At 46.1% G+C, this 23,840-nt stretch overlaps 1 protein-coding gene across 4 annotated transcripts in view; it reads right to left on the reverse strand.

The window, feature by feature from the left end:
• Kst (spectrin beta chain, non-erythrocytic 5 kst) overlaps positions 1 to 23,840 on the reverse strand; it is a 41,148-nt gene extending 17,308 nt beyond the window's left edge. For 3 of the 4 annotated variants that reach the window (XM_076787892.1, XM_076787893.1, XM_076787891.1), the window contains exons 1-3: positions 23,560 to 23,840; positions 16,990 to 17,240; positions 15,810 to 15,977 (exon numbers count right to left, since the gene is read on the reverse strand). In XM_076787892.1, the coding sequence (XP_076644007.1) occupies positions 15,810 to 15,977; positions 16,990 to 17,240; positions 23,560 to 23,578 (438 nt within the window). In that variant the 5' untranslated portion in view covers positions 23,579 to 23,840. Of the gene's footprint in view, positions 1 to 15,809; positions 15,978 to 16,989; positions 17,241 to 17,823; positions 17,840 to 23,559 lie in introns of those variants that run through there. The other variant, XM_076787894.1, reaches the window with a different exon arrangement.

Here is a 23,840-nt window from a genome sequence, read left to right on the forward strand (position 1 = left end):
GCAAGAAGTGCAACGCGGCCTTGGGCTCATGATAATATGGTCACCGGGAACGAGAAACCGAATGCTGTCTTCTGCCGGCTCCGCAGAAAACAGGACCTTCGAAAACGACTCGGCTAACGCAAAACTTGCTAGACGAAGTCGGAACGAAAACTGGAAAGCCAACATTTTGCGGTGTTAATCGGCAGACTGCGGATTTTTATGCAAAATAAGAATCGTCTGAATTCAAGGTACACGGGACTACCATAGACATCCATCTCTTAACAATTTTAATGGGCTGGGAATAATGCAATAGCGCCCTTAAATATTTCCTCTGTTTTGTATTTTGACCTTCCCGTTAATGAGAAAAATTAACCCTTAACGGTCCGGAAGTATTTCAAGTTTACTTCCCACCAGGTCCAAGCTATTTTTCATACGAAGAGAAACTGTGGACTCAACGTTTAGTATAGAAAGTGTAGAAAGGAAAGGAGGTTCTCAAGTGTAGAAAGGAAAATATTTATATTTTATTTTATTTTGATTTTTGCCACCATATACGCGGCATTGGACCCAGTAGGTAAAAGTACCATGCCGTTTATATGGCGGCATTGGTCCGTTAAGGGTTAAATACAGAAAATTTTTAAGAATCTCTTCAGACTTATCTAAATTATTAAGAAAAGAAATTTAACTCCTCCGTACCTCAGAACGGATCCGACAAAATTTTTATTTTGCCTAGCAATCCGCAGTCTAGTAATTAGTCTTAATCTGTTACACGCTAGCTCTGTCAGCGCGAGAACGATTTCTCGAGCGTTAATCGCAATTACCGCGTCAGGAAGATCGAGCGTCAAATTATAAATAAATAAATGAAATCGAGGTTGAAAGCAAATGCGTTAACGAGATCAGTCAGGTAGTAGTACTCGTTTCAACGGGCTGATGAAGCGCAGGGGGTTGAGATACAGGTTCCGCATAGGATACAAAGTGGATGCACTGTTAGGCCATTAGCCACACCTGATTATACACCGCTCGAAGAGTGCAATGCGTTAAGATACTGATGTCATCGTTAATAAGGAAACAGGTGTATTACGTTAAGCTATCTATCCTCGTTATTGCGCTCCCGTTGCAGCGTCTGCACTGCGTTATGTCATCGGCGGTACCTGAACAGGAGAGAGAGAGAGAGAGAGAGATCATTGTTTCAAGAGGAACCTAGTTCAGTAGTGACATACAGTAAGGAGCAAAACTGAGTCCACACTATTTGAAGCACATAACTTTTTTAAAATTAGATCAAGTGACTTGAACGTTATTGAGGAGTGAGGAGGATTAGTTTATTAGACGAGGTGTAAAAAATTTTTGAAAAAAATTTGAACTGGTCGGAATCGCAAAAGAAATAGTAAAAGTTGGTTTTTTTCAGCTTTTTTATCTGAGCCTGTATTGAAAATTTAAACAATGTGTTTGACTCGCTCGAATAAATTATATCCATGCTGAAAATTTCATCGATATTGGTTAATTCGTTTACGAGTTATAAACGCTTAAAAGTGGGAAAATTGTCATTTTTTACGATTTTCGACTTGAAATCGCACTTTAATTGCAAGCTGGAAAAGTTCGAGGCATACGCACCCGACGAAGCAGTTTATTCGTCGTTGTTTAATTTTAGGGTGGTCGCAGTGTTTGCTGTAAGGGGATGGACGGGATCTTCTCGGATAAAATTTAGGGGCGGCCGAGCATCTATTTGCTCGGTGGCTGATAAACGATCGGGACCTAAAGAAGCGGTTATGGGCCAACAAACAACCTCCCCGCATTATTATACTGAATCGCAGTGCGTGCCCCGTGGCACGAGGTTCTTGCGACTTCTGGAATGCCGTCCGATCACTTGTGCCGGTCTATCAAGGCCGCGGCGAAATGAAAATTATTGTTCTTTCCAGAGGGAGGTGGCGGGGGAGGGTGGGGGGGGGAGGTGGCATCTCGCGGAATGCAAAAGAAACCAAATCGACGGTAGGTAAACACGGGTGCATCGGGCGACCTTCGCGTGTGACCGTGCAGTTTTCAAGTAAAACTGCACACGCTGCGCCCAGGAAAACAATTTCATAATAACGTCCGATAAATCTAGCCTTCTACAAATTCTATCGTGCTCCACTGCCGAAACTAAACAAATTGACAATCCACGCGAACCGGTACTTTATCCCGCGTTCGCGAAACTCCGGCGGGAAATTCTAACGCTGTTCTCAAACGTTGCGGTATCATAAATCCTGGAAAATGAAGGCGATCGAGGCGACTTGGGTAATTTTCTGTCGGGAAACCGGTGTTTATTATCGGCCGACTGAAAATCCCGCTTCGGAATCAATATTCTCGAAGTCCCGTGTGATTACCCCGGGAGGAAAGTAAACAAACGGACACGGGCATTATGGTCGGGGTAACGCGAAGCTCTTCCTGTCGCGTAATTTGTAACTACGGCGCGGCGCGCGGGTTATGTGTGCGCAACGCCGGTAAACTGCGGCAACATATACAATATATATCCGAGAGGTGATCACTCGATAATAACAGATCCTCGATCTGCATAATGGACCTCAAGGCGGGCGTCGACTGGACGACCGTCTCGTCCATCATCCCTGCCCCCTTACCCCAACCCTAATGCACCATTAAAACCCGGGGAACGGCTGTCGTTCATGTTTACTCCGAAGCAAAGACTGATCAACGAGGATAAGTGAATGACGCTACCCGATCGAACACAGTGACGATTCTATCATGCGATCAACGGGAATCGCGCAGGGCAAGCGTGCTCGAGGTGCGCCCTCGGCTAAAACGAGATACATCAAGCACCTAAATCCTTGTCAGGACTGGTATTAAAGGCCGTATAGATGTCGAACTTCTTGCCGGCGCTATCATCTCTCTTTGCTACTACACGAGATTCAATCGTTCCGCTGAACACGTTGAAGCTACAGTGTTTCAGCCTTCATTGCACGATGCAAAATACACTTTGAAATTTTTTGATCCTGCTTTCTCGGCCCGAGGAACTGAGAGTTTAACCCTTTGCACTCGAAGCTATTTCAACTCCAAAACGAAACATTTCTACTATATTGTATATATACAGTGACTCTCACTAATATTCGGACGCTTTTAAAAATCGTATAACTTTGTTATTATTGGATCATACGACTTAGTTTTTTAAAAAGAAGTTAGCACAATTGGTTTGCTACGTAAAGTGAAAAAAAAATTTTTACAAAAATTGCAATTGGTCGAAATTGCAGAGAAAATACTAAAAGTGGTATTTTGCAACTTTTTTATGTGGACTTATATTGAAAATTTAGAAAGTACGATTTGTAGATTTGTATGAATTATACATATTCTGAGAATTTCATCAAAATCGGTCAACGTTACAATGAGCTACAAATGTTTCAAAATGAACACATAAGGGCGAAATTCCCTGACAAGACCAAAATTCTGCGATTTTCACCCTCAAGCTATAATCGTTGAGTGTTTGTAACTCATTGCAACGTTGACTGATTTAGATGAAACATTCAGAATATGTATAATTGATACAGATGTACAAAACGTACTTTTTAAATTTTTGATATAAGCCCGCATTAAAAAGTTGCAAAATACAACTTTCAGTACTTTCTCTGCAATTTCAACCATTGACAATTTTAATCAAACATTTTTTCACGTTATGTAGCGAACCAATTGTTCTAACTTCTCGAAACAAATTAAGGTAGTATAGACCAATATTAACAAGGTTATGCGATTTTTAAGAGCGTCCGAATATTAGTGGGAGTCACTGTATATTTTTTTCATGTTATACTCGGACAATACTGCAATTTACTCGTACGATGCTGGAGTGTTTAGCAATTTATTAACTACAAACCAATTTAATAATGTAAAACATTTTGAATAATGATACGGCGATTTCTAGTGGCGCCTTACAGTCGCCATTCGAGTGCTAAGGGTTAACCTAAAGGATTATCCTAGGTCCTCGACGTTTCATTCAATTCCCAGAGAGAGGGGGCGAAGGAAGCGGTGGCGAATGCAGCAGCCTTGGCGTATTCTTAGAAAACTGGAAACGAAAACTTTTCACGAAAAGTGGGCGATTCTAAATAAAAAACAAGTATGTCGAAATTGGTATAGTATTAAAAATTGAATGATTTAGAGGTTCTTCTTCGTCCAAGGTTTTCTGGGAGTCGACAAATTGCGGTTGATCGCGACGCAGTAGGATGACAGGTCAATAAACGTGAGTCGAAGGTGTCGGTCGAGGGAGTCGTTTAAAAAGTCGTTCGGCGAACGATCCGCGGATTATGTTCGGCCGAGGTCTGCCGTTCAAGAGAGTGTTGTACGGCGATCCGTTAATCGGGCCCCGGGCCCCGGGTCGGGCCGGGTTGGGCACGAGGCTCAACCTTCGAATTTTCAGCGAGGACCGGACTGCATACGCTCACGTTATGAGCCGGGGTATCAGCTCGGTGTATGAATAATGAATGAACCCGCGGACTGCATAGTAAGATGGGAATGACGGTACTGTTACATCGGCTGGGAAGGGTGGGGTACAGTTAAAACTCGTGCAACGAGACCGGCCGGGCCCCGATAAGTGGCATAAAGGCAACGACGGCGTTAAATAACCGGTACTCGTTCTCCTCGCCGCCAATTGCTTTTTGTTGCAGTCGGTCGCAGGCCACGGGGCGCATTCAAAGAGAAGGGAGAGAGAGAGAGAGAGAGAGAGAGAGAGAGACTCGAGAGTGGCTCTCTCAGCGGGCGCCGGAGCGGTGTCCTTTTTGCCAGTCGGATAAATTAACGAGAATGACGATCGACGGCACTCCTCGCTGATTAGATCGTGTCAAAGAGACGACCGACATGATTTCGACCGAAGGAAAGACACGCGCTCGTCACACCGGTCGCTAAAGTGTTTCCTGCGGCTGCGTTAGGACACATGTTTATTTCACGGCTGTTAGCAGCAAATACCTCGGTTTTACGGTTAATTCTTCTGACGTCATAACTAGCTTCTGTTTCGTCTGGCAAACTGCCAGCCAATGTCGCAAGCGCGTAAAATCTATAAAATGGCAATAGCTGATTTTGGAAATTAACCCATTTGCATCATAAGGAAATATGAAAAGAAGGCCTTTATTATAAGAAAAAATCAGAATTACTACTTTCATCTCCAACAACACCCTCCATTTCTATTTTTTAGTTAAGGAATAATGACAGTGACCAGGAAAATTGAGTATATATACGCTAATGATGCAAGTGGGTTAATAGAATACAAAACTGTATTAATTTCAAGCTATAAACACCATATAGACATTTCTTTTCTTAATGATTGTAACAAGCTGGAAATCATACAACAGTATTTTTAAATTCTTCGAATGCGTTTACCGTTCCGAGCATAAGCGAACAAAATCGGCAGTCTACTGATTAATTATCCCAACAGGTGCGCGTTGCTCAAATAATTCTCTCTTCGGTTACGGCAATTTAATCGTGATCGGAAAAGGAACGAGACTGCTCTCCATTGTAGCCCCGTTTATGATTGTTCGCCGACCGACCCAGATATCGAACGGCGCCGAGAGGAATCTGTTTGACGGTTATCCCGTGGCCGGGGTAAATTAATTAACAAGATCGGTATCAGCGTCGCAGATCGCGCAAGCCGATACTACTTACACGAGGAGCAACTAAAACCCGAACGCGCGCGTTGATCAATTAGCCTCTCTGCCTCCCGGGATCTCCCGGCTTAGCAGCTCTTCGCTTCACGCACTATTTTCTCGTTGGACAGGTTGCTCCTGGTATCCTACTTAAGCGGCCCGATGTCCTTAGAGATACCGTGGTGTGCCCGTATTACCCGTCGAATCATCCGTTCACCCATTTCCCGTAATTATCTGCACCGTTATCGTTGCGTCGACGATCCGATCGATCCGCTAGGCGGGAAGTTTGCTCTCGGTCGCACGGTTTCGATCAGCGAGTATGCGAACCCCACCGGAGAGATCTCTTCCGGACAGTGCGTACACAATGTAGGAACCATTTTTTGACAGTGTGAAAACGGTAATTAATGTTCACGTTGCCTCTTTCCGAAGCGCGATCACGTTTTCGCCTGTTTCCGAAGAAAGTGTGCTCTTTCGCTCGGTTTCTAGAATAAATAGCGAAATATCAGAGAAAATTGGGTGAAGGCAGCTCGCTGTTTTCAATTATTGTTTAAACATACTTGAAAATACACCGGTGTATTAGGAGTACTCATAAGTAATCAATTATTTGCAAAGCATTCGTTTTGCCTTTAGTTCTGTACCGATCGTTGAAGAGGAAACTTCAGAAGGAACTTCAAAATATTCTAAAAAGTATCATTTTTTCTTACAACCCTGCAATAAAATGGCGGCGTCCGTACCTTCCGAGGATCATATTCGTCATTGCGTACTTTTTAGGGGTGCCCCTAATATTTAGGAGAGTCTAGAGAACAGTTCTAAGCAAGAATAATTGCCCGTTGGAATTAAAGCAGAATAAATTCTCAACTACGTACAGTCGACACCCACACGCTCGTAACATGGACAATGCCGGGGAGATTATTTCGCAGAGTTTGATTAGACGCAGTTTCACAAGATTCAACTTCAGCGAAACGTTAGCTGCTCGACGACAGAGGTGGCGAGCCGCGAGTTCCATCGCGCTAATGGAAACGTTCGCGGAAATTAATTCCATCAGGGTTGCAACGGTCGACCACGAAGGCCTCGCGAGGAATGAGTATAGCATTCTTAATGTATTTAGCGTGGAATGCGACTCCTACGAGCTGCGTTCACCGTCGGAAGTCTGCTATCGCCGGGCAACGGTCGTTTCTTTCATCTTCAACCACCATAATGTGCCTCCTAACCGCGCAAAAACGCGGACACTGTCGTTTATGCGGCAATTAAACTGCTGGGTGGCCTCGTTCCACGAACAGTGGCCCGTCTGTTCGAATTTTGGCAATGGATATTTCCCTTGAGAATTCAAATATTCACGTCGCGCATAATTATTAACCAATTTGACAGATTACACTGGCCCGTTTTCGAACCAATCCTCAGGTCTTTCTCGTTCAGGGAGTTCGACAATAGGAACCCTATTCGGTTCCGCGGACGTACCGATTTAGATAACAGAGATTCGAGGCGGTGATCCACGGTCGGTTTTGTAAACAGACGATCGTCTCGCTATCAATTCAACTGACAAAAGTCTATCATCTTCGGTTAGGAGGTGAATAGCCCGGCATTTAAGTCTGCAGGCCAGGCCAGCCATAAATCAACGGCGCGCGAGTGAAAACAAGCTATCGGGAATGCTGAAGGATGAACACAGGGGGTTCGTTGAAAGGCATGAAATCCGCGAACCACGGGCAATTTTCATCCAGGGTCGCGGATTCTCCCGTTCCCCTCTCTCCTCTCTTTCGGAGAGTGTGTTTAACCGGCCGGCCGCGTAGCGGTTTTCCTACGGCGTCGTTTACAACCAGCATTCTTGGCAGGATTGCGGAATGTGGATCGCAGGCACGCGAATGACAACTCCGAAAGGACATTCCTGATCGTTGCTGCTGTGCACCGTCGGCGAAAGATTCCCGGTGTTTCGTCATCGTTTAAGGAATCAACCGGCTACCGCCTGTCCAGCTTCACCGTTAAAACCTGTACAGCCTCCGGTCAACTGTTCCCGATGATCTAGGAGGCTCGTTTTCTCGTTTAGTCCGAGGATCGAGCGATCCCGCGCCGTCCTCCGAGGATCAGCAGCTCCTTACGCGACGCCCTCCAGCTGGAAACCCTTTCTCGAGGATCTGAACATACCCTAGATCTCTCGACACAGGCTCCAAGAGCTCTTACGTCTCCCTGACGACGTAAAGTCTTAGCTAGCGGATCAAACAATTAAGCACTATAACAAATTCGACGAATCTTACGTGCCTCAGCGCTAGGAGTTACGATACTTCCCTGTAACATTCTTCGGCGAAAAAAATGCTGACAGCGAAGGTGTTAAACAATGAAACAAAGCAAAGTAAAAATCTTGCGAATCAGTTTCAAGCGAACAGGGGGCAAACAAGAAGTTGTTTTTCCCAAAATAATACGTTGATGTTGACGATTGTACATAGCTACTCATTTTTATCATAAGCGCATAAAATCCGCCGTCTAATCGCGAGAAACCGAGACACCGGGTAATCGAACATCGAGAACTGGTTCAAGCGCGGAGGAGAATCATTGTTTTCCAAGAAGCTGTCCCGATCGATAATAAAGTTCCTGTCCCTGAATCGATCGATAAAGATATCTGTCGTGTAAATAATCCGCCGAAACGAGGATGCTATCGGACGCGGCCGGCGATAGCATACTCGGGAACGATCGTTTCCAATATCGCGGCAATAAACGAGGCTTTGGTACTGCGACCGACGCACTCAAGATACGAGAAGTCAATGTGTTGCGAAACGTTTCTCTCTCGCTGAACGCCGAGACTTATCTTTCGGGGACGTAATTAGCCGTTTATAACTTCATCGTTCGCCAACATGGCGGACGGCGCCGAAACGGAGACAGAAAAGTTTGGGGAATAGATCGGAAACGTACAAGGCCGAGATGAATCTCTCGGAGGGGGACAGAACGGAAGCAGGATCAAAGAAACAAAAAGAGAGAGAGAGAGAACGGGAGAGAAAGACTGCGAGGCAGAGAGAGAGAGAGAGAGAGAGAGAGGGACCGAGGGAGAAAGAAGGGTCAGCGACCGAAGCGAAACTTGCTAGACCGTGAGCCCCGCAGATGTGAAATGAAACCAGACGGCGGCAGATACGTTGCCCCTGTGAGGATTATTTCGCGTTAGATCGCTCGAGGAAATATTTTCGACTCGGGACGAAAGCAAGAGTCCCAGAAGACGCTGGTCCTCCACGATCTTCTCTCCTCCGAGTCGATTGGTCGCGACAGCCTGATTCTTAAGAGCCAAGAGTAGTCACGTGACTTTGCAGAGTCAGCAGGTCGATAACTTCTGTATAATTTCCGTTCACAGCCTTCAGCCATTGACTTAAGATCCGACGAGTCTTAAGTCTGTGACTAAACTTGTCACATTTTTCGCTCTGTATTATCGATATCATGAATTCTGAAACGTGCTTCGAGTTTTCGGCTTTATTTCGCAGAGAATCAAGACAAACGTATAGCTCAATTTGTAGCTGGAGATATTTTCTAGCGCGCGCCACTCTCGATTTCATCCAGAAAACTCATCCAACGGCATAAAAATGCTCGGACTCCGCCGCAAGCGCATCGTCAATTTTTGGCCTACTTCTAACGCTTATATTACCAAATATCCGCATAATCTCGTCAGCTGATGAACAGCGCGCGCTAGACTGAACCTTCCTCTTTCGAAAGAGCCCTTTTCCAGCGACAAAATATTCTCATATAAGGACAGGAAAATTTGAGGCACGTGAAACCATTTTACGCCTATTTTTGTCGGTAACCTGGTCACTCTACCTTATCGCGAATCTACAAAGAAAATTTTCTCATTTTCTATGCCGCACAGATGGAGACGATACCGGAGGACGTTGAATTATTAAGTTGTACAGGCCGCGACAACTCGAAAATTCGGCGAACCCCGAATGACAATTTCGAAAATTAGCATTTCGATTTGAAGATTTCACTCAAGATTTGTACGATATCGTCGGCTTCTTCGGAAGAACTCGGTGATCGGGAGCTGCGTTTTGAGCCGCCCTGTAACAGCTAAACTATGAGTTTCGGTGAAAGTGCATGGCAGAACGTGGCATTTCTTCGTAATTATCGTGGAAGGGAACCGGGAATCGACACACGGCAGCGTTACCGATTATTCGTCGCGAGCAAAATGTCCCACTTCGCCGACGATAACCCTTTTCTCGTGTCTAAGTCGCGATAACGGAGCAACTGTTTGACCAGAGGAATAATTGGAGCATGCGAGACAACCTTATCAGCTCGCGAATTAATGTCGCACCGCGTCTGCAAATAGCCGAGATAGCGCGATCGAAAAATTTCAGACGAAGGTCTGGCTACACGCTGTTCCAGAAATCACAGATTTTTTCTGAGCTTCAGATTACCAATAAGACTCCGGATCGCCGTCCTCGGTCTTCGAGAATTTTTGCATAGAATTTTAGAAGAATTGCTTGAATCTAAAATTTTGAGTAGTTGAAATATATTTTAGAGAGTCTTGAGTGCTATAAATGCATGGAATTTCGCGGTGCTTTCTTGCCAGCCCGATTTCTCACGCGGCACCATGAAAAATTAATGTGTATTTGGAGGGGGGATCGATAAATATTTGGTTTTCAAGTTAACCGCGTTTTTACACCGGCGACCTCGTATGCATTTCCCAGGTTTCTCTTTTTAGCGCCGGCCAGAGAAAGCAGTACAGGGTGTTGCAAAAGTACGGACGCGAATTTGAATCGAGGAAAATCGAAAATGGTATTTTCAGTTCGACACTGTACATTAACGGAATCGCGACTCTGTTTAAAATCTACACAATACATTCCGGCAATCTAACAGAAAATTTGAACGCACAAGAATCGCGAGAAATTCATTGAATAATACACGACCGTTCAAAGATGGGGGTCACGGGGCCCATTAAAACGTCCGCCGAAATTTACTGTACCAGTCGGAGGATATTTTTGCCCGTTTTACGGTCGTTCCGTCGTTTCGTTCGTAATTGACAAACCACTTGATTACATTCGCGGTACAGGGTGACTGTAAGATACGCAACCGAGACCGTAAGTCCAGCGAAACGGGCGCCGCGCCGGTATGAAGACACTTTTGCCGTGTTTATGGGCATTTTGTTCGAGCGATTAACACCGGTCCCCGCTTCTGGAACGTCCCGTAACGCATCGGGGACCCTATTTCGAGTTTTCTTGATTTTACAACGACCGTGAGCGAGGAGCAGCGGGAGTTCCCTTGACAGGGAATCGCGTAATGGCCATCGGGGCCATCGGCATCGCGAAACAGTCGTAAAACCAAAGGACGCGGCCCCAACCTCCTAACGGAGCGGACGCGCAACGGCGTGTCCATTTTCGTCGTCGAACTTCTCTTTTAGTTATCGCCGGTGCCGTTGCACGCCACTTATTGTTTACAGTACCCGAGGCTTGCCCCACTTTATCGCCGTTTGCCGGAATTTACTGCCGGATGCAAATTGGAACATTTTCTTTCACTCGCGAGCTGCCCGTTAAAAAGCTACAAACCGCGCTTGCAGAAGAAACTTCCAGCTCGTACTTTCCACTGTTATTAACCCTTTCGACTCGAATGGCGACTCCGAGGCGCCACTAGACGTTACCGTGCCGTAAATCACGACAAATTTTACGTCGTTGAATTTGTTTGGGTTTAATGGATCGATGAAATGCTGAGTGTGGCCGTCCTGCAAGTCTCAGAAGACTGCGTATGCATTTGTGAAGAACTCGAGAAGATGAAATTGAAAACACTGATGAGCAGACTTTTATCATTAGGAAAAATAAAAATGTTCTGCATCATATCGCAAAAAATAGGAACCACATAGAAGTATCTTTTATTTTATAATCCCTTCGCTACACAGTGATTTCTCCATATATGTCGCCAAGGCTTGGATGATAAACGTCACGGAATTATCCCCACTACCACGGGATATACCCGGTAAGGGGCCACGAAGCTCGAGAGGCCTCGAGGAGTGTAAACTCGTCTCCTGGACGATATATGTCGCCGACAGGACCCGTGTTGTTGACAGATATCGAGAATTCACTGTATTGTGTTCGGAGAATTTTTAATTTTCCTGTGACGATATATTATATCTTTTCGGACTTTGTAAGAGGGGTTGTATTTAATAGCATGCTGCGACGATGAACACTGCTGTCGTGGCAATCGTTAAGTGTTAAGGAGATTGATTACAATCTGCAGTACCTGATAGAAATCGGTAGACCGTACCGTGTGCCATTTTATGGAAAACGCACGCTTCGAGGAACACGTCCGGCAATTAACGGACGATAATTGTGGAGCCGGATGATAAAACGACGGCATGGCACCGGTTCGGTGTGGGGGGACGTCGAGAAGCGAAGAAACAGTTGACAAGAATGAAATATTGACCTCTCGAAGCGCAATTTGTCATCGTCGCGCGTCGTGTCGCAGCGCGGCGCAGCGTGTTTGCACTTCGCGGTTCCGCGGCATACCTAACTCGAGTCGCAGCCGCCGCGACGCGCGACGGTATCGAAAGTACCAGAGTTTACCGTACGGTGTAGCTTTAATTGCTCCCCAAGCTCGCGTCCGCGTATTTTGCACTTTTTCTACACGATTAGCAACATGTTTTACGTAAGTGGCTGCACCGCTATGGCTCACGTAACAGAGTATGGAGCGGCGATACACGACACGCGGGACGTGTCTTTTCCGTGAATAACTTTCCACGGTTGGATCGCGATCCGATCGATTGGTCACGATCGTCCGCGATCGAGCGTATTCCCCCGGAGGAATCCTGTCCCTCGAACGGGAACCATAATCTCTGGACTGCGGATCTTCATGCGAAATAAAAATTCTTGGCATTGATTATTTCTCGTTTTGGTGGCTTCGTTAAATTGTAAGAAGGATGCTGATATCCTTAGATTCTTTTTTAGCACTTGAGTGCCAATGCCCATAAAAGTCACGCAGAATAATACAGTGAATTCTCGATATATGTCAACAACACGGGTCTCGCCAGCGTCGTTTATCGTCCAGGAGACGTACCGAGCCGTGTTATCTGTACCCCGCGGTAGTGGGGATAATTCCGCGACGTTTATCGTCCAGGCCTTGGCGACACATATAGAGAAATCACTGTACAAGTATAGAAAAGACAATGTATATTGTAACAGTAACATTTGTAACATTTTCACACCTTGTAGATCTGAATGAAATTTAGTTTAATTAGTAGATCAAAAAATAGTGTAAATGCTTCAACTCCGCAGTCTAATAATCCCCGATCTACTGTCGCGAACAGGACACCTAACCCGGGCCGAGGAACCGCGAGACGAATCAATTCGCAATTGGGACCATAATTGCCTCGCGAGATCGATGGCCAAAAAATCGGCCGATAAACCGAAATAACGGCTTCATCGGGCTTCGTTGCGGAGTTGTTGATCTCCGAGATCCATCCGGAGGCAATAACACTTAAAGTCGGTGCTCTCGTGGCAGCCACGCCCAATCGCGCCGAGGATCGATCATCGTCGACTTTATCTCTCGCGTAACAATTAACCTCGCGATTGTAATACCGAAATTCTGATTATTCTACAAAGTTTGCCATCTTCCCTCCTTAAGGGCGCACGATTTTTCTACCGGATGAGATCGCGAGAGTTCTATCGTCTTCGTCGGCACTAAAACGCGATGCTAACGAGGAAACCCATTTCTAGGCGTACCTTTGGGCGACTTTTATGTTGAAGCTGCAATTAAAGAAGAAAGCGGAGCGCAGAGAGATACAGTCTATTGTTTTCCAGCGGAGGTGTTTAGATTAAAACAACGTCAAGCAAATGAAATATTACTTTTTCCTTTATCGCCGCTCTCATCGCCGGTATGCAACCGTATTAACCACGAATAAGGGAGAGTGCAAGCCCCTAGAAAGTCGGGGAAATTTGCGAAAGTGCTGGAAAGTGTTGCTCAAAACTGTCTTTTGTTTGGTTTTCACTTGGCACGAGCGCAACACGCTATCGAATCTGCATCGTCCTCCACACCGAGCAGGCTTAATCGATTAATCTAGTTTATCTGCGATCTATAAACTGGTAATATTAAAACAAAATTCGAGTCGAAAGTCACCGAACCAGTTGGGGGATGGTGTGTACGTTCGACTCGAGATAGTTTTTTTTCCCGATGAAACGACAGGTTTCATAGATCCGAAGCGTTCACGAGAATTCCGCGTAAGGTCGCCGCGCAATGGGAAAACCGAGTGCCGGAGCGACGCGACGACGGAACGTGCTCCGATCTGGAACACGTGAGACCGTGAGACAGGGAACGAGACGTGGGACGGGTCTGCGTAGCTTCCGGTAACAGGAGAATCCGATGACGACCGTCTTTCTTGATCGAATCGAACGGAGACGAACCGGCTCGCCTGGTCAACGTTCTGCCTTCTCGCCTTACGTTCCGCCGCAGTCTCTACGCCAGCCGAGAAAAATCCAACGCTATCTTGTAGCTCGTGAAATTCTGCACGGAAAACAGCCGAACTAATCTTCCACTGGAAGCTTCCCTTTTCCTGCGAATCGAGCTCGAAGCGCACACCCGAGCAAGTCGCGCGAATACGAAAATGCCAGCCGCCCCTTTGAAGCGGATTTCCTGGAGAAGGAAGCCTCGCAGGGAAAAAATGTTCTATACTGTCTTGCAGCTCGGGAAATTCTGCACCGAAAATACCGGAAGTAATTTTTCTGTGGAAGCTTCCGTTTTCCTGCGAATCGAGCTCCAAGCGCACACCCGAGCAAGTCGCGCGAATAGGAAAACGCCAGCCTCCCCTTTGAAGCGGATTTCCTGGAGAACGAAGCCTCGCAGGGAAAAAATGTTCTATACTGTCTTGCAGCTCGGGAAATTCTGCACCGAAAATACCGGAAGTAATTTTTCTGTGGAAGCTTCCGTTTTCCTGCGAATCGAGCTCGAAGCACACACCCGAGCAAGTCGCGCGAATAGGAAAACGCCAGTCGCCACTTTGAAGCGGATTTCCTGGAGAACGAAGCCTCCCAAGGAAAAACGCTCTATACTGTCTTGTAGCTCGTGAAATTCTGCACCGAAAATACCCGAAGTAATTTTGCTTTGGAAGCTTCCGTTTTCGAGCCAAGCGAGCTCGAAGAGACAGATACGCGAGAGCCACTTTGAAGCGGATTTCTTGGCGAACGAAGCCTCGCAGGGAAAATGTTCCTTCACGATTTCTCTCCGTTTTTTCGCGTAGAATGATTCGATAAGAGTTACGATAGGGGTCGAGTAGGCGGGTATCGAGTTACGAGCAAAGATGCGCGTGAATTATCGACGTTGCCGTGCGTTCGGCCGGTTCCAAGTGTATAAACGCGCTACGCCGGGCGTTTGCGATGCGTATAAAACTATTATGTCATAAGCTACGAGGCACAGAGGCCATTCACGGGGAGTTTACACTTACGAGGCTTCGTGGGGAGTTCCGCGTCTACGTAGGACGTCGCGAAACTGCGAGCCTCGTTCGAGAACGTGCACGTAAATTCGAAAGAAATTGCGCCGACAGTATGTTAACAGCTCGTTCTTGATTATTACAAGTATAACAATTTGTTCGATTTATCCACCGAGGATAATCTCTGGGATTATACGTGCCCCGGGAATAAAGAAGATTGTACTTTTTATGCCTCGAATGTAAATCAATATAGAATTGTTCAACAAAACAGGAATCTACAGCAATTTTTCTACTTGTCAACGGGAATACACGCAAGGTGTGGACAAGGAACTTTAAGTTGCAAAATAGTTATTTGCACTGACAAGAGATAGATGTTGGCTAATCTCTGGACCGCACCGCGTGCGCAAAAATCGCAGAACCGAAGGGGTACCGGCGATCGGTAGCGACCGAGCGATCGATCACCGGCTAATAGTCGTTTATTAATGTCCAGGATCGCGGAAAAATTGGTGCCGGAGAAAATTTCAATTTTCGCTTATGCAACCCGCGTTCCTTACATAACGTCGCCGCCGAGAATGTTGCTGGGACAATCGTGAAAGCGTGAGAATAATTTTCTGGCTTCTCCTCCGCGAACAATTAGATCTATCGACGTAATGAATGAAGCCGAACCGAGGAGCTCCACGGTCCTTTGAACGAAGCGATTTAATCTTCCAGGAATCCGTTGCGATTTTACCGGTGTACAGGTCGTTCTAAAACTACCGTAGCGATCGCGTACCAACGGTTCTGACGAACTGTTTCAGCTGCTTTCAATGGACTAATTTTTAAAGAATCGCCGTAGGTGATCTTACCTTGGTGTGAAGAAACGCCAGAGACTTGTTCACGTTCTCGATCTTGTGCACTCGCATGCGGCCATTGTTCGGCTTCGCCAGTCGCTCGCCAGAGATGATCTCGAGCAGCTTCAAAAGCTTCTTGCCGTCCGCCAGGTCCGTGAACAGGTCGTCCACTTCCATGCGCGCCTGGAAAAACAATTCTTCGATCAGAATCAGGTGCGTTTCGAAGGGAGCGATTTAATTTCAAGGAGTTACACTTTGAGATTCCAGGAGCGCCCCGGGGTCTCTGGAAATTGTGGGGGGTAGTGCTAGAGCCCTAGGAACGCTGTGGAGTCTTTGGGAGCACTATGGATCCTTTGGGAGCACTATGGAGCTCTTGGGAGCACTATGGAGTTCATGGGAGCACTATGGAATCCATGGGAGCACTATTGAGTCCTTGGGAGCACTGTGGAGTCCTTGGGAACACTGTGGAGTCCTTGGGAATACTACGAAATACTTGGGAGCCCTGTGGAGTACTTGGGAGTCCTGTGGAGTACTTGGAAGTCCTGTGGAGTGTTTGGGAGCACTGTGGAGTTCTTAGAAACACTATGGAGTACTTGGGAGCCCTGTGGAGTACTTGGGAGTCCTGTGGAGTCTTGGGAGTCCTGTGGAGCCTTTGGGAGTACTATGGAGCCCTTGGGAGCACTGTGGAGTCCTTGGAAATACTACGAAATACTTGGGAGCCCTGTGGAATACTTGGGAGCACTATGGAGTCCTTGGGAGCCCTATGGAATTCTTAGGAGCACTATGGAGTCCTCGGGAGCCCTATGGAATTCTTAGGAACACTATGGAGTACTTGGAAGCCCTGTGGAGTCCTTGGCAGTCCTGTAGAGTCTTTGAGAGCACTGTGGAGTTCTCAGAAACACTATGTAGTATTTGGGAGCCCTGTAGAGTACTTGGGAGTCCTGTGGAGTCTTTGGGGGCACTGTGGAGTCCTTGGGAGCCCTGTGAAATACTTTGGAGTCCTCTGGAGTCTTTGGGAGCACTGCGGAGTCCTTGGGAATACTATGGAATACTTGGAAGCACTGTGGAGCCTTTGGGAGTACTATGGAGCCCTTGGGAGCACTATGGAGTCCTTGAGAGCCCTATGGAGTTCTCGAGAGCGCTCCGGACTGCCCTCGGGGCCAGAGAAAAATTGATAGATCGCCAGGAGCATTACCTTGAGGAGGAACGAGTTGATCCATTTGGTGAAGGTCTTCTTCTGGATGTGCAGGCGTTCCTCCTGCAGGGCCTTGATGCGGCCCTGCTCGAACTTGAGCACGTCCTCCCTCTGAGTCATTCTCTTTTGTATGCCAGGACCACCCCTGAATCGGTCGGCTCTCGTCGGTGGATAGTTCGGCGTGTACTCGAGGTTGAAGGTCCTTTCTTGGGGTGCGGCGCCAAGCCCAGCGCCGGGCACATACTGCGCCCCTGAAAGCCGAACATTTCGCTCGAGTTAGAACAGACTCCCTTGCAGCAGAGGGACGTAAACATCCTCGATAGGAAACGGAAACGGAAACGGGGAACGAAACACAAACCGACGCGGATGAAATATTTTACGCCACGTGCGGCACCGTGACTGCGTCGTTAAAAGTCCCGGGCCTAAGAATACCACGCGACACCCCTGCATAATATACATATGAGCCTATTCCTTTAAATATCTACGGAACTACCGCCGATACAGAAAAATATTTCAGATAAAAGTTGAATGGTTTTAAAGATTACATAATTTAGTGTGTTTATATTTTGTACAAATGGACGCGTAGAGGACATACGAAGGTCAACGATGTTGTCTCAGATAGGATAACATATTCTTTAACGCACTGGTCGAGGCAATCAGCAATTCTCTACAGTCGCAAAAGTAAATGTGTCATTTATCGAACTAGCTGTAAGAAGAAAATGAAGAAGTGTTCTACAGCAACATTGATATTGGTTCGGACACCCAGTACATGAAGAAAGAGGATGCTATTCCAGGACGATTCGCTTGGTTCCGCAAATCGTAATAGCGATTTACGTCCGCGTCCACGTCCGTCCGTCCGGCTGCCCCTGTATGGCGGCGAAAAATCAACGGGAGACAATAAACCGTGGACAATGATCCTGTCGAGTCATCGCGCCGGCAACAGCCTCTGCGTACACCTTCTTCGCGGCACTCGTTTCTTATTTGCCGCGCGTTCTATCACTGTCCGACGACCGACCATTTCGTACCGCGCGTTTCCCCGGGAAAAATTACAACGGAGATACGATCTTCGCGCGGATCCAGGATCCAGACTCGCCGTCCGCGACGGAACGCTTTTAATTAACACTTCGTGGAGACTCGTTTAGAAATGTTGCGCGCCGATTTACAACGTGTCGGTGTGCGCTCGCTCGACTATCTTTTCCCGTGGCTCGTTAACTACAAAAATACTGTTGATCGCGAGCTTTTCCTCTTCCGAGGTAGCTCGCAGATTCGTTTAGATTTTCAGAGGAGTCTGAAGAAATTTGGTTGAAAAGAGTTGTAGCTCGGATTAGAGAGAAAACGAAGCCACGGATCAACGCTAAACCGGGGAGCCCTGTAACGATACGATGACAATTTAACATGCAAAGTTCGTTCACGCGAAATCCGACGAGAATGGTTTACCAGGAGGAAAATGAGAGACTAGACGAAGAGGAAAAGGAAATTGTAGCATGATAGTCGGGGTGCTCGCTCGACTATCTTTTCCCGTGGCTCGTTAACTTCAAAAATACTGTCGATCGCGAGCTTCTCCTCTTCCGAGGTAGCTCGCAGATTCGTTTAGATTTTCAGAGGAGTCTGAAGAAATTTGGTTGAAAAGAGTTGTAGCTCGGATTAGAGAGAAAACGAAGCCACGGATCAACGCTAAACCGGGGAGCCCTGTAACGATACGATGACAATTTAACATGCAAAGTTCGTTCACGCGAAATCCGACGAGAATGGTTTACCAGGAGGAAAATGAGAGACTAGGCGAAGAACAAAAGGAAATTGTAGCACGATAGTAAATCGTCGAGACTATTTCGAGCTTCCGCAATCTCGCGGAGTGATAAGGTATCATGAAAAAAGCCGTTTCCAGGGCCTGCGAATAGGAAAATGCTGCACGGGACGAGATTGCCCGTGATCAAGCGTTTTCGATGCTCACGACATTCCCAGTTTGCTGGCACAGAGAGAGGGAATATCTCGAATTCCTACTCGTGTTCCTGATAACTTCTTCGATTACCGGCGCAATCACGCTGATAACACGCCCGTGGAAAACTGCTTTGAAGCTGGACGTCTTCATTGTTCTGGAAGTTTTCCAATTCGACGATTTGTTACGAGACGCGCGATGCAAACAATTCTGCGGGGCTTCGCCAACTGAAAACATGCTGGATTAGGTTTCACACTTGTGGAACATCCGCTCCGGAACTCGGCTGAGCTTGTTACCGTTTCAAGGCTGAATGGAACGCGTTTCGCGGGACTGTTTCGCGTACGCTGCAAGCTCCAGATTTAAAACATCAATTCCCCAGCAATTAGCCACGGCTAATTCATTAAACTCCGGAGCACAAAGATTTCGGCGAAGCCGGTACCGGTTACCTTTTTACGAAAAGCCATCAAATCGTCGATCAGCTTTTTTCCACCGAGCAACAAAGGATCCAAGAAGCTGATAAATAAATCCCCGGGTCGAACTTTTTGCGAGCCGTGTTTGTTCGATTAAAACAGGTTGAAAGAGGCGGAGGCTCCGCGGCCTCTCGTTCGTCAACTTTTTCGCGGGATAACCAGAGGGGGAGGGGGAATCGCGAGGCAATTCCGATTTTCTGTTTTTTCACCGGCGCGATAGATCACGACGGAAGAAAAAAAGTTGGTCGGTCAAGTTCTTAAAGCCCGGCCGATTTGCATACAATTGTCACGAGCGAGAAGCTCGAGGGATCACGGGCGCGTCTGAAACCTGTCGGACACGATATGCAATTTAAATGACGACTCGCATAATCGTTCGCGATTAGTTCGTCGATGGGTGAAACACGCGAGACCGTCTGCCGCGACCATCGCGTTTAAATAATTCAATCATTAATTGTCGGCGAATCTATCCGACGAAACACGGCTGCCTCCCATGGCCATCGAATCTCGAAACGCGATTATCATAATCGGTGTTCTTGTATGCTTTTCCTATTCCGAATATTTATCTTCGCGCGCAACTGGTTACACCGTGTCGTGCGACTGTAATTGGAAATACATCGCGGAGAGATTTCCTGTAGCGCCAAAACGTGCGCCGGCACGTTTCACAGAAATTTCGGAAGTGCACGCAGTTCCTACGCCAGTGCGAGCAATTAACTCTTTCTCGTGGTCAAAAACACGCTCGCGGTCTAATTAAAGTCGACGATTTTAGATTAGGTTCAAGGCTAATGGAAAATCCCCCGTAAACTACGCACGGACTCGAATATCCGTGGTCTAATTAGAAGTCACAGTTTCGCATTAAACTATCCAGAGGCGAGTGTAAATTGAAATTTCGAGAGTATCTCTGCGGAATCGTCCATAAATTTCACGGAAGAGGTTCGTACACGCTATCGATGGGAATAGGAAAGACAGCGGAGAATAGAGGCATCGAGAAATGGTCTTTGTAGCCTAATTGTAATTCGTGTTTCAAAATCGAGCTCGGTAAAAATAAATACAAATTGAAATTTCAAGACTATGTCCGGTGAAATCGGATAGGAGAGGATCCAACGCCACTGGGGGGCGTAAAGGCGGCAATAAAGAAATTATACAGGCAGTAGAAAACGTGTCAGTAGCCTAACAAAGATTGTTATCTCCGTATTGAAGTCGGTAAAAACGAATACAAATTGAAATTTAGAGAGTATCTCGGTGAAATCGGACGGGAGAGGGTCGTACGCCACTGGAGGACGTAAAGGAGCATACAAGAAGCCTGATAAAGCCTGACAAAGGTGTCAGTAGCCTAACAAAGATTCTAATCTCCACGTGGAACTCCAGCCCTTCAAGCACAATGACAAGCCCACAGCATGAGTGAGTGTCTCAACGACCAAAAGACGACGTAAATAATTACAAGTCTTATTATATCATCACAAAGCTTACTTATTCATCTGTAATTTGCAGTTACAATTTTGAGAGGTTATGTTAGATTTCGGTTTCTGTACAATATCAAACATTAAACATTAAACATTTGTTCCAATTGTCGTTAAGCAAGCTAATGGTCCAATTTAGGAAACTAGCGGTTCAATTTAGGAAACCGGTTTCCTTATTTGGACCGATGACACGATTTTTTTTTAATTCATTTTTCACGGTTATAAATGTTTTTTTTTTTTAATTTAATAGATGGTATTATTTTGAAGGTACACTTAGTGAGTTTCTTTTCTACTACCTAATTTTTATTAACACTTCTTATGTGTCTCTCTATATGTCCAAATTAAGCTACCTTCCCCTATCCACACTCATGTATTGCTAATGCAAAACATTGCTAATGAACTCGAAGTTCGGACTGTGACTGTTGGCCAGGTATAAAAAAAACGACCTTTTTGCTGTTTACTTAGAAACACTCTTAGAGTAACCAATCCCATAATTAAAACTTACCTAGCTGAAAGTTCATATTTTAGATTTTGGCCACGTTTTCCGGCTTTGGGATCACTGTGCGACGGTGGTCGGCGCGGGTGCGCGCGCGAACCAAGAGGGCAATGACAAGCAGGTAACATCGGAGATTCGATTAGAGTACTTAGGCGGACTCGCGGGGCCGGTCGTTTCGAAGCCGCTGGAAACCACGTAACGCGATTGTGCCAGCCACGCGTGTTTGCGAGCGTGTAGCATAGTCATAGCAGTGTACACCAGGGATTCCTCGAGCGTGACGGCCGCAGGCGCGTACAGGTTTGGTGTTTTCGCGGAAATTATGGTCGCAAGGTGAGCGTGGAAACGCATGGAACGCTCCTTCCAGGAGCATAGATTGCCGTGGCTCTCGGGAAACAGGGATCCCAGGGATCGCGAAAGCCGACTCTCAATTCCGCCGCCAGAGAACCATAACGAGCAGCCTCGATCCACTCGTTTCCACGAGAAGAATCTCCCGAGAAAAAATTTTCAATTACTCCCGGACGGTGTTCGAAGTCTTGGGAGATCTCCGGAGATCCTGGAGAAGGAGCCACGGGTCGATCGAGGATTCCCGAGACTGCCGATCCTCCCCTAAGGGCGTCCAAGTCCCGAGCGGGAGAAGGCCCTAGAAAGGGCCAACAAAAATAGCTCTCAAGGTCCACGAGCCGTCCGAAGCGAAGGGAACAGAGTCCTAGGAGGAATTCAAGAGGGTCCTCGGGATCGAACGATTTCGGATGGTACAGGTATTCGACGATCTCCCCAAGGAATTTTATAGTTCTTCTCTACGAGACGCAACCGGAGCGGCTCAACGTCTGCAAACAGCGACGCCGAGACCCCACCCACAAGGTCTAATTACGAGGAATGCGAAGTGCCACGCAGTAGAGGCCACTATCTTCTCTGATAAAGTCAACAAAGAGGTGGAATTGCATCGGTGTTGCCTCTATCGACGATCTAAACATCTGTTACGTCTTAAAACACGGCGAGCAATTTCTGACGGATCGCAGTACGTCAACGAGCAGAATTTCACCGAAACATGTACCAGGCCCGGTTCGCCTACCCAGGTCCTCCATTTTAGAAAGATAAAATTACTTCGCCGAACACGTAGACAAACATAATACTGATTTCCCAGAGAACCCCGCCTTCTTGTTTTTTAACGATTAGCAGACTGCGGATTTTACGCATTTCGAAGGAAAATCAGAGCAGATTTGAAGCAGTACACGATCATCGTTAATCGTTTGTGATGTAAGACTCGTACAGGTTTTCTTTATCTACTAGAAAATTATAAAATAAATCGTAGCGGTTGATTACTGTCCTATTATTTTCCACGTATCACGACTGTTACCGGTGGAAATATTCTCCCCTTTCCACAATGGACGCAGAAAATGATTTCACACGAAGCAGTCTAATTGATCGGCACTAGTGTTCCTGATTCTCAACATTTTTCATTTCTCGAGAAATGAGAAATAAGACGATATTTCTCGAAAATTCTCGAGAATTTTTAATAAGATAAAAAATATTGGGAAACTTATAATATTTGGAGTATCGTTAATAATATTTATCGAAAGGGCAAAAAACTTTCACTCGGTGTTTATTCCCGTTCAATATGTACATAACTTTAAAAACAAGGAAAAAATAGACGCTAAATTTATTTCTTTAAAACCAAACTTTTATAAAGTGAAACATAACGCTTTTGCTTTGAAATGACTCCTTAAGAAGCATAATGTCTAATGTAGAATCAGACAATCTACTTCTCTTTTTTTTTGTAACAAAATCTGTAGCCGTAGAAAAATTTCTTTCATTTTGTGTGGATGTTGGCTTTATCGTATACAGAACATCCAAAAGTTGCTGAAGATTGAGTGTCCTTTTGCATTACCTCACATCGACATGCATTCGCAACAATTATTATAAATTTTCACATTGCATACATGCACACGTAGGCATTGATATGCTGCCTGTAGATATGCTTATACGTACGCGATTGATTAGTAATATGCAATTTGAGTTAACTGAAAATTCATTTCCGAAAATATGTGATAAAATAAACGAGATTCATAAGAATTTTCCTAGATTCAAATTTCTCGAGAAATGAGAAATAATCAATTATAAAATTTCTCGAGAACGAACACTAATTGGCATGTAAAAAGCGTCGTTCCTATGTCGACGGTATTCGATAAAATGATCCGCGATTCGATTTACCATAGTTTCTGCGGGACATAGCGTCTAGAATCCTTCACTGGTCACCGGTGGCCACGATCATGGTTCGCCTGGAACGATCCCGGACTAATTAACACCGATAAATTACTGTCGGAGGCGTTTTGACGTTCGCGAATGCCGACACCGGACTGATTCAGCGGTTAATGGAAGACCACTGGCACAGACTGGGCCCCTGTTATCGCCTATCGCGAGCCCGTTGTCACCCAGCCTATCCTCGCTCCTTGTCCGAACAACCGAACACCAAACACTGAACGCGAGACCGT

This window comes from Halictus rubicundus, chromosome 5 (assembly GCF_050948215.1).
Source record: "Halictus rubicundus isolate RS-2024b chromosome 5, iyHalRubi1_principal, whole genome shotgun sequence".
Classification (NCBI taxonomy): Eukaryota; Metazoa; Arthropoda; class Insecta; order Hymenoptera; family Halictidae; genus Halictus; species Halictus rubicundus.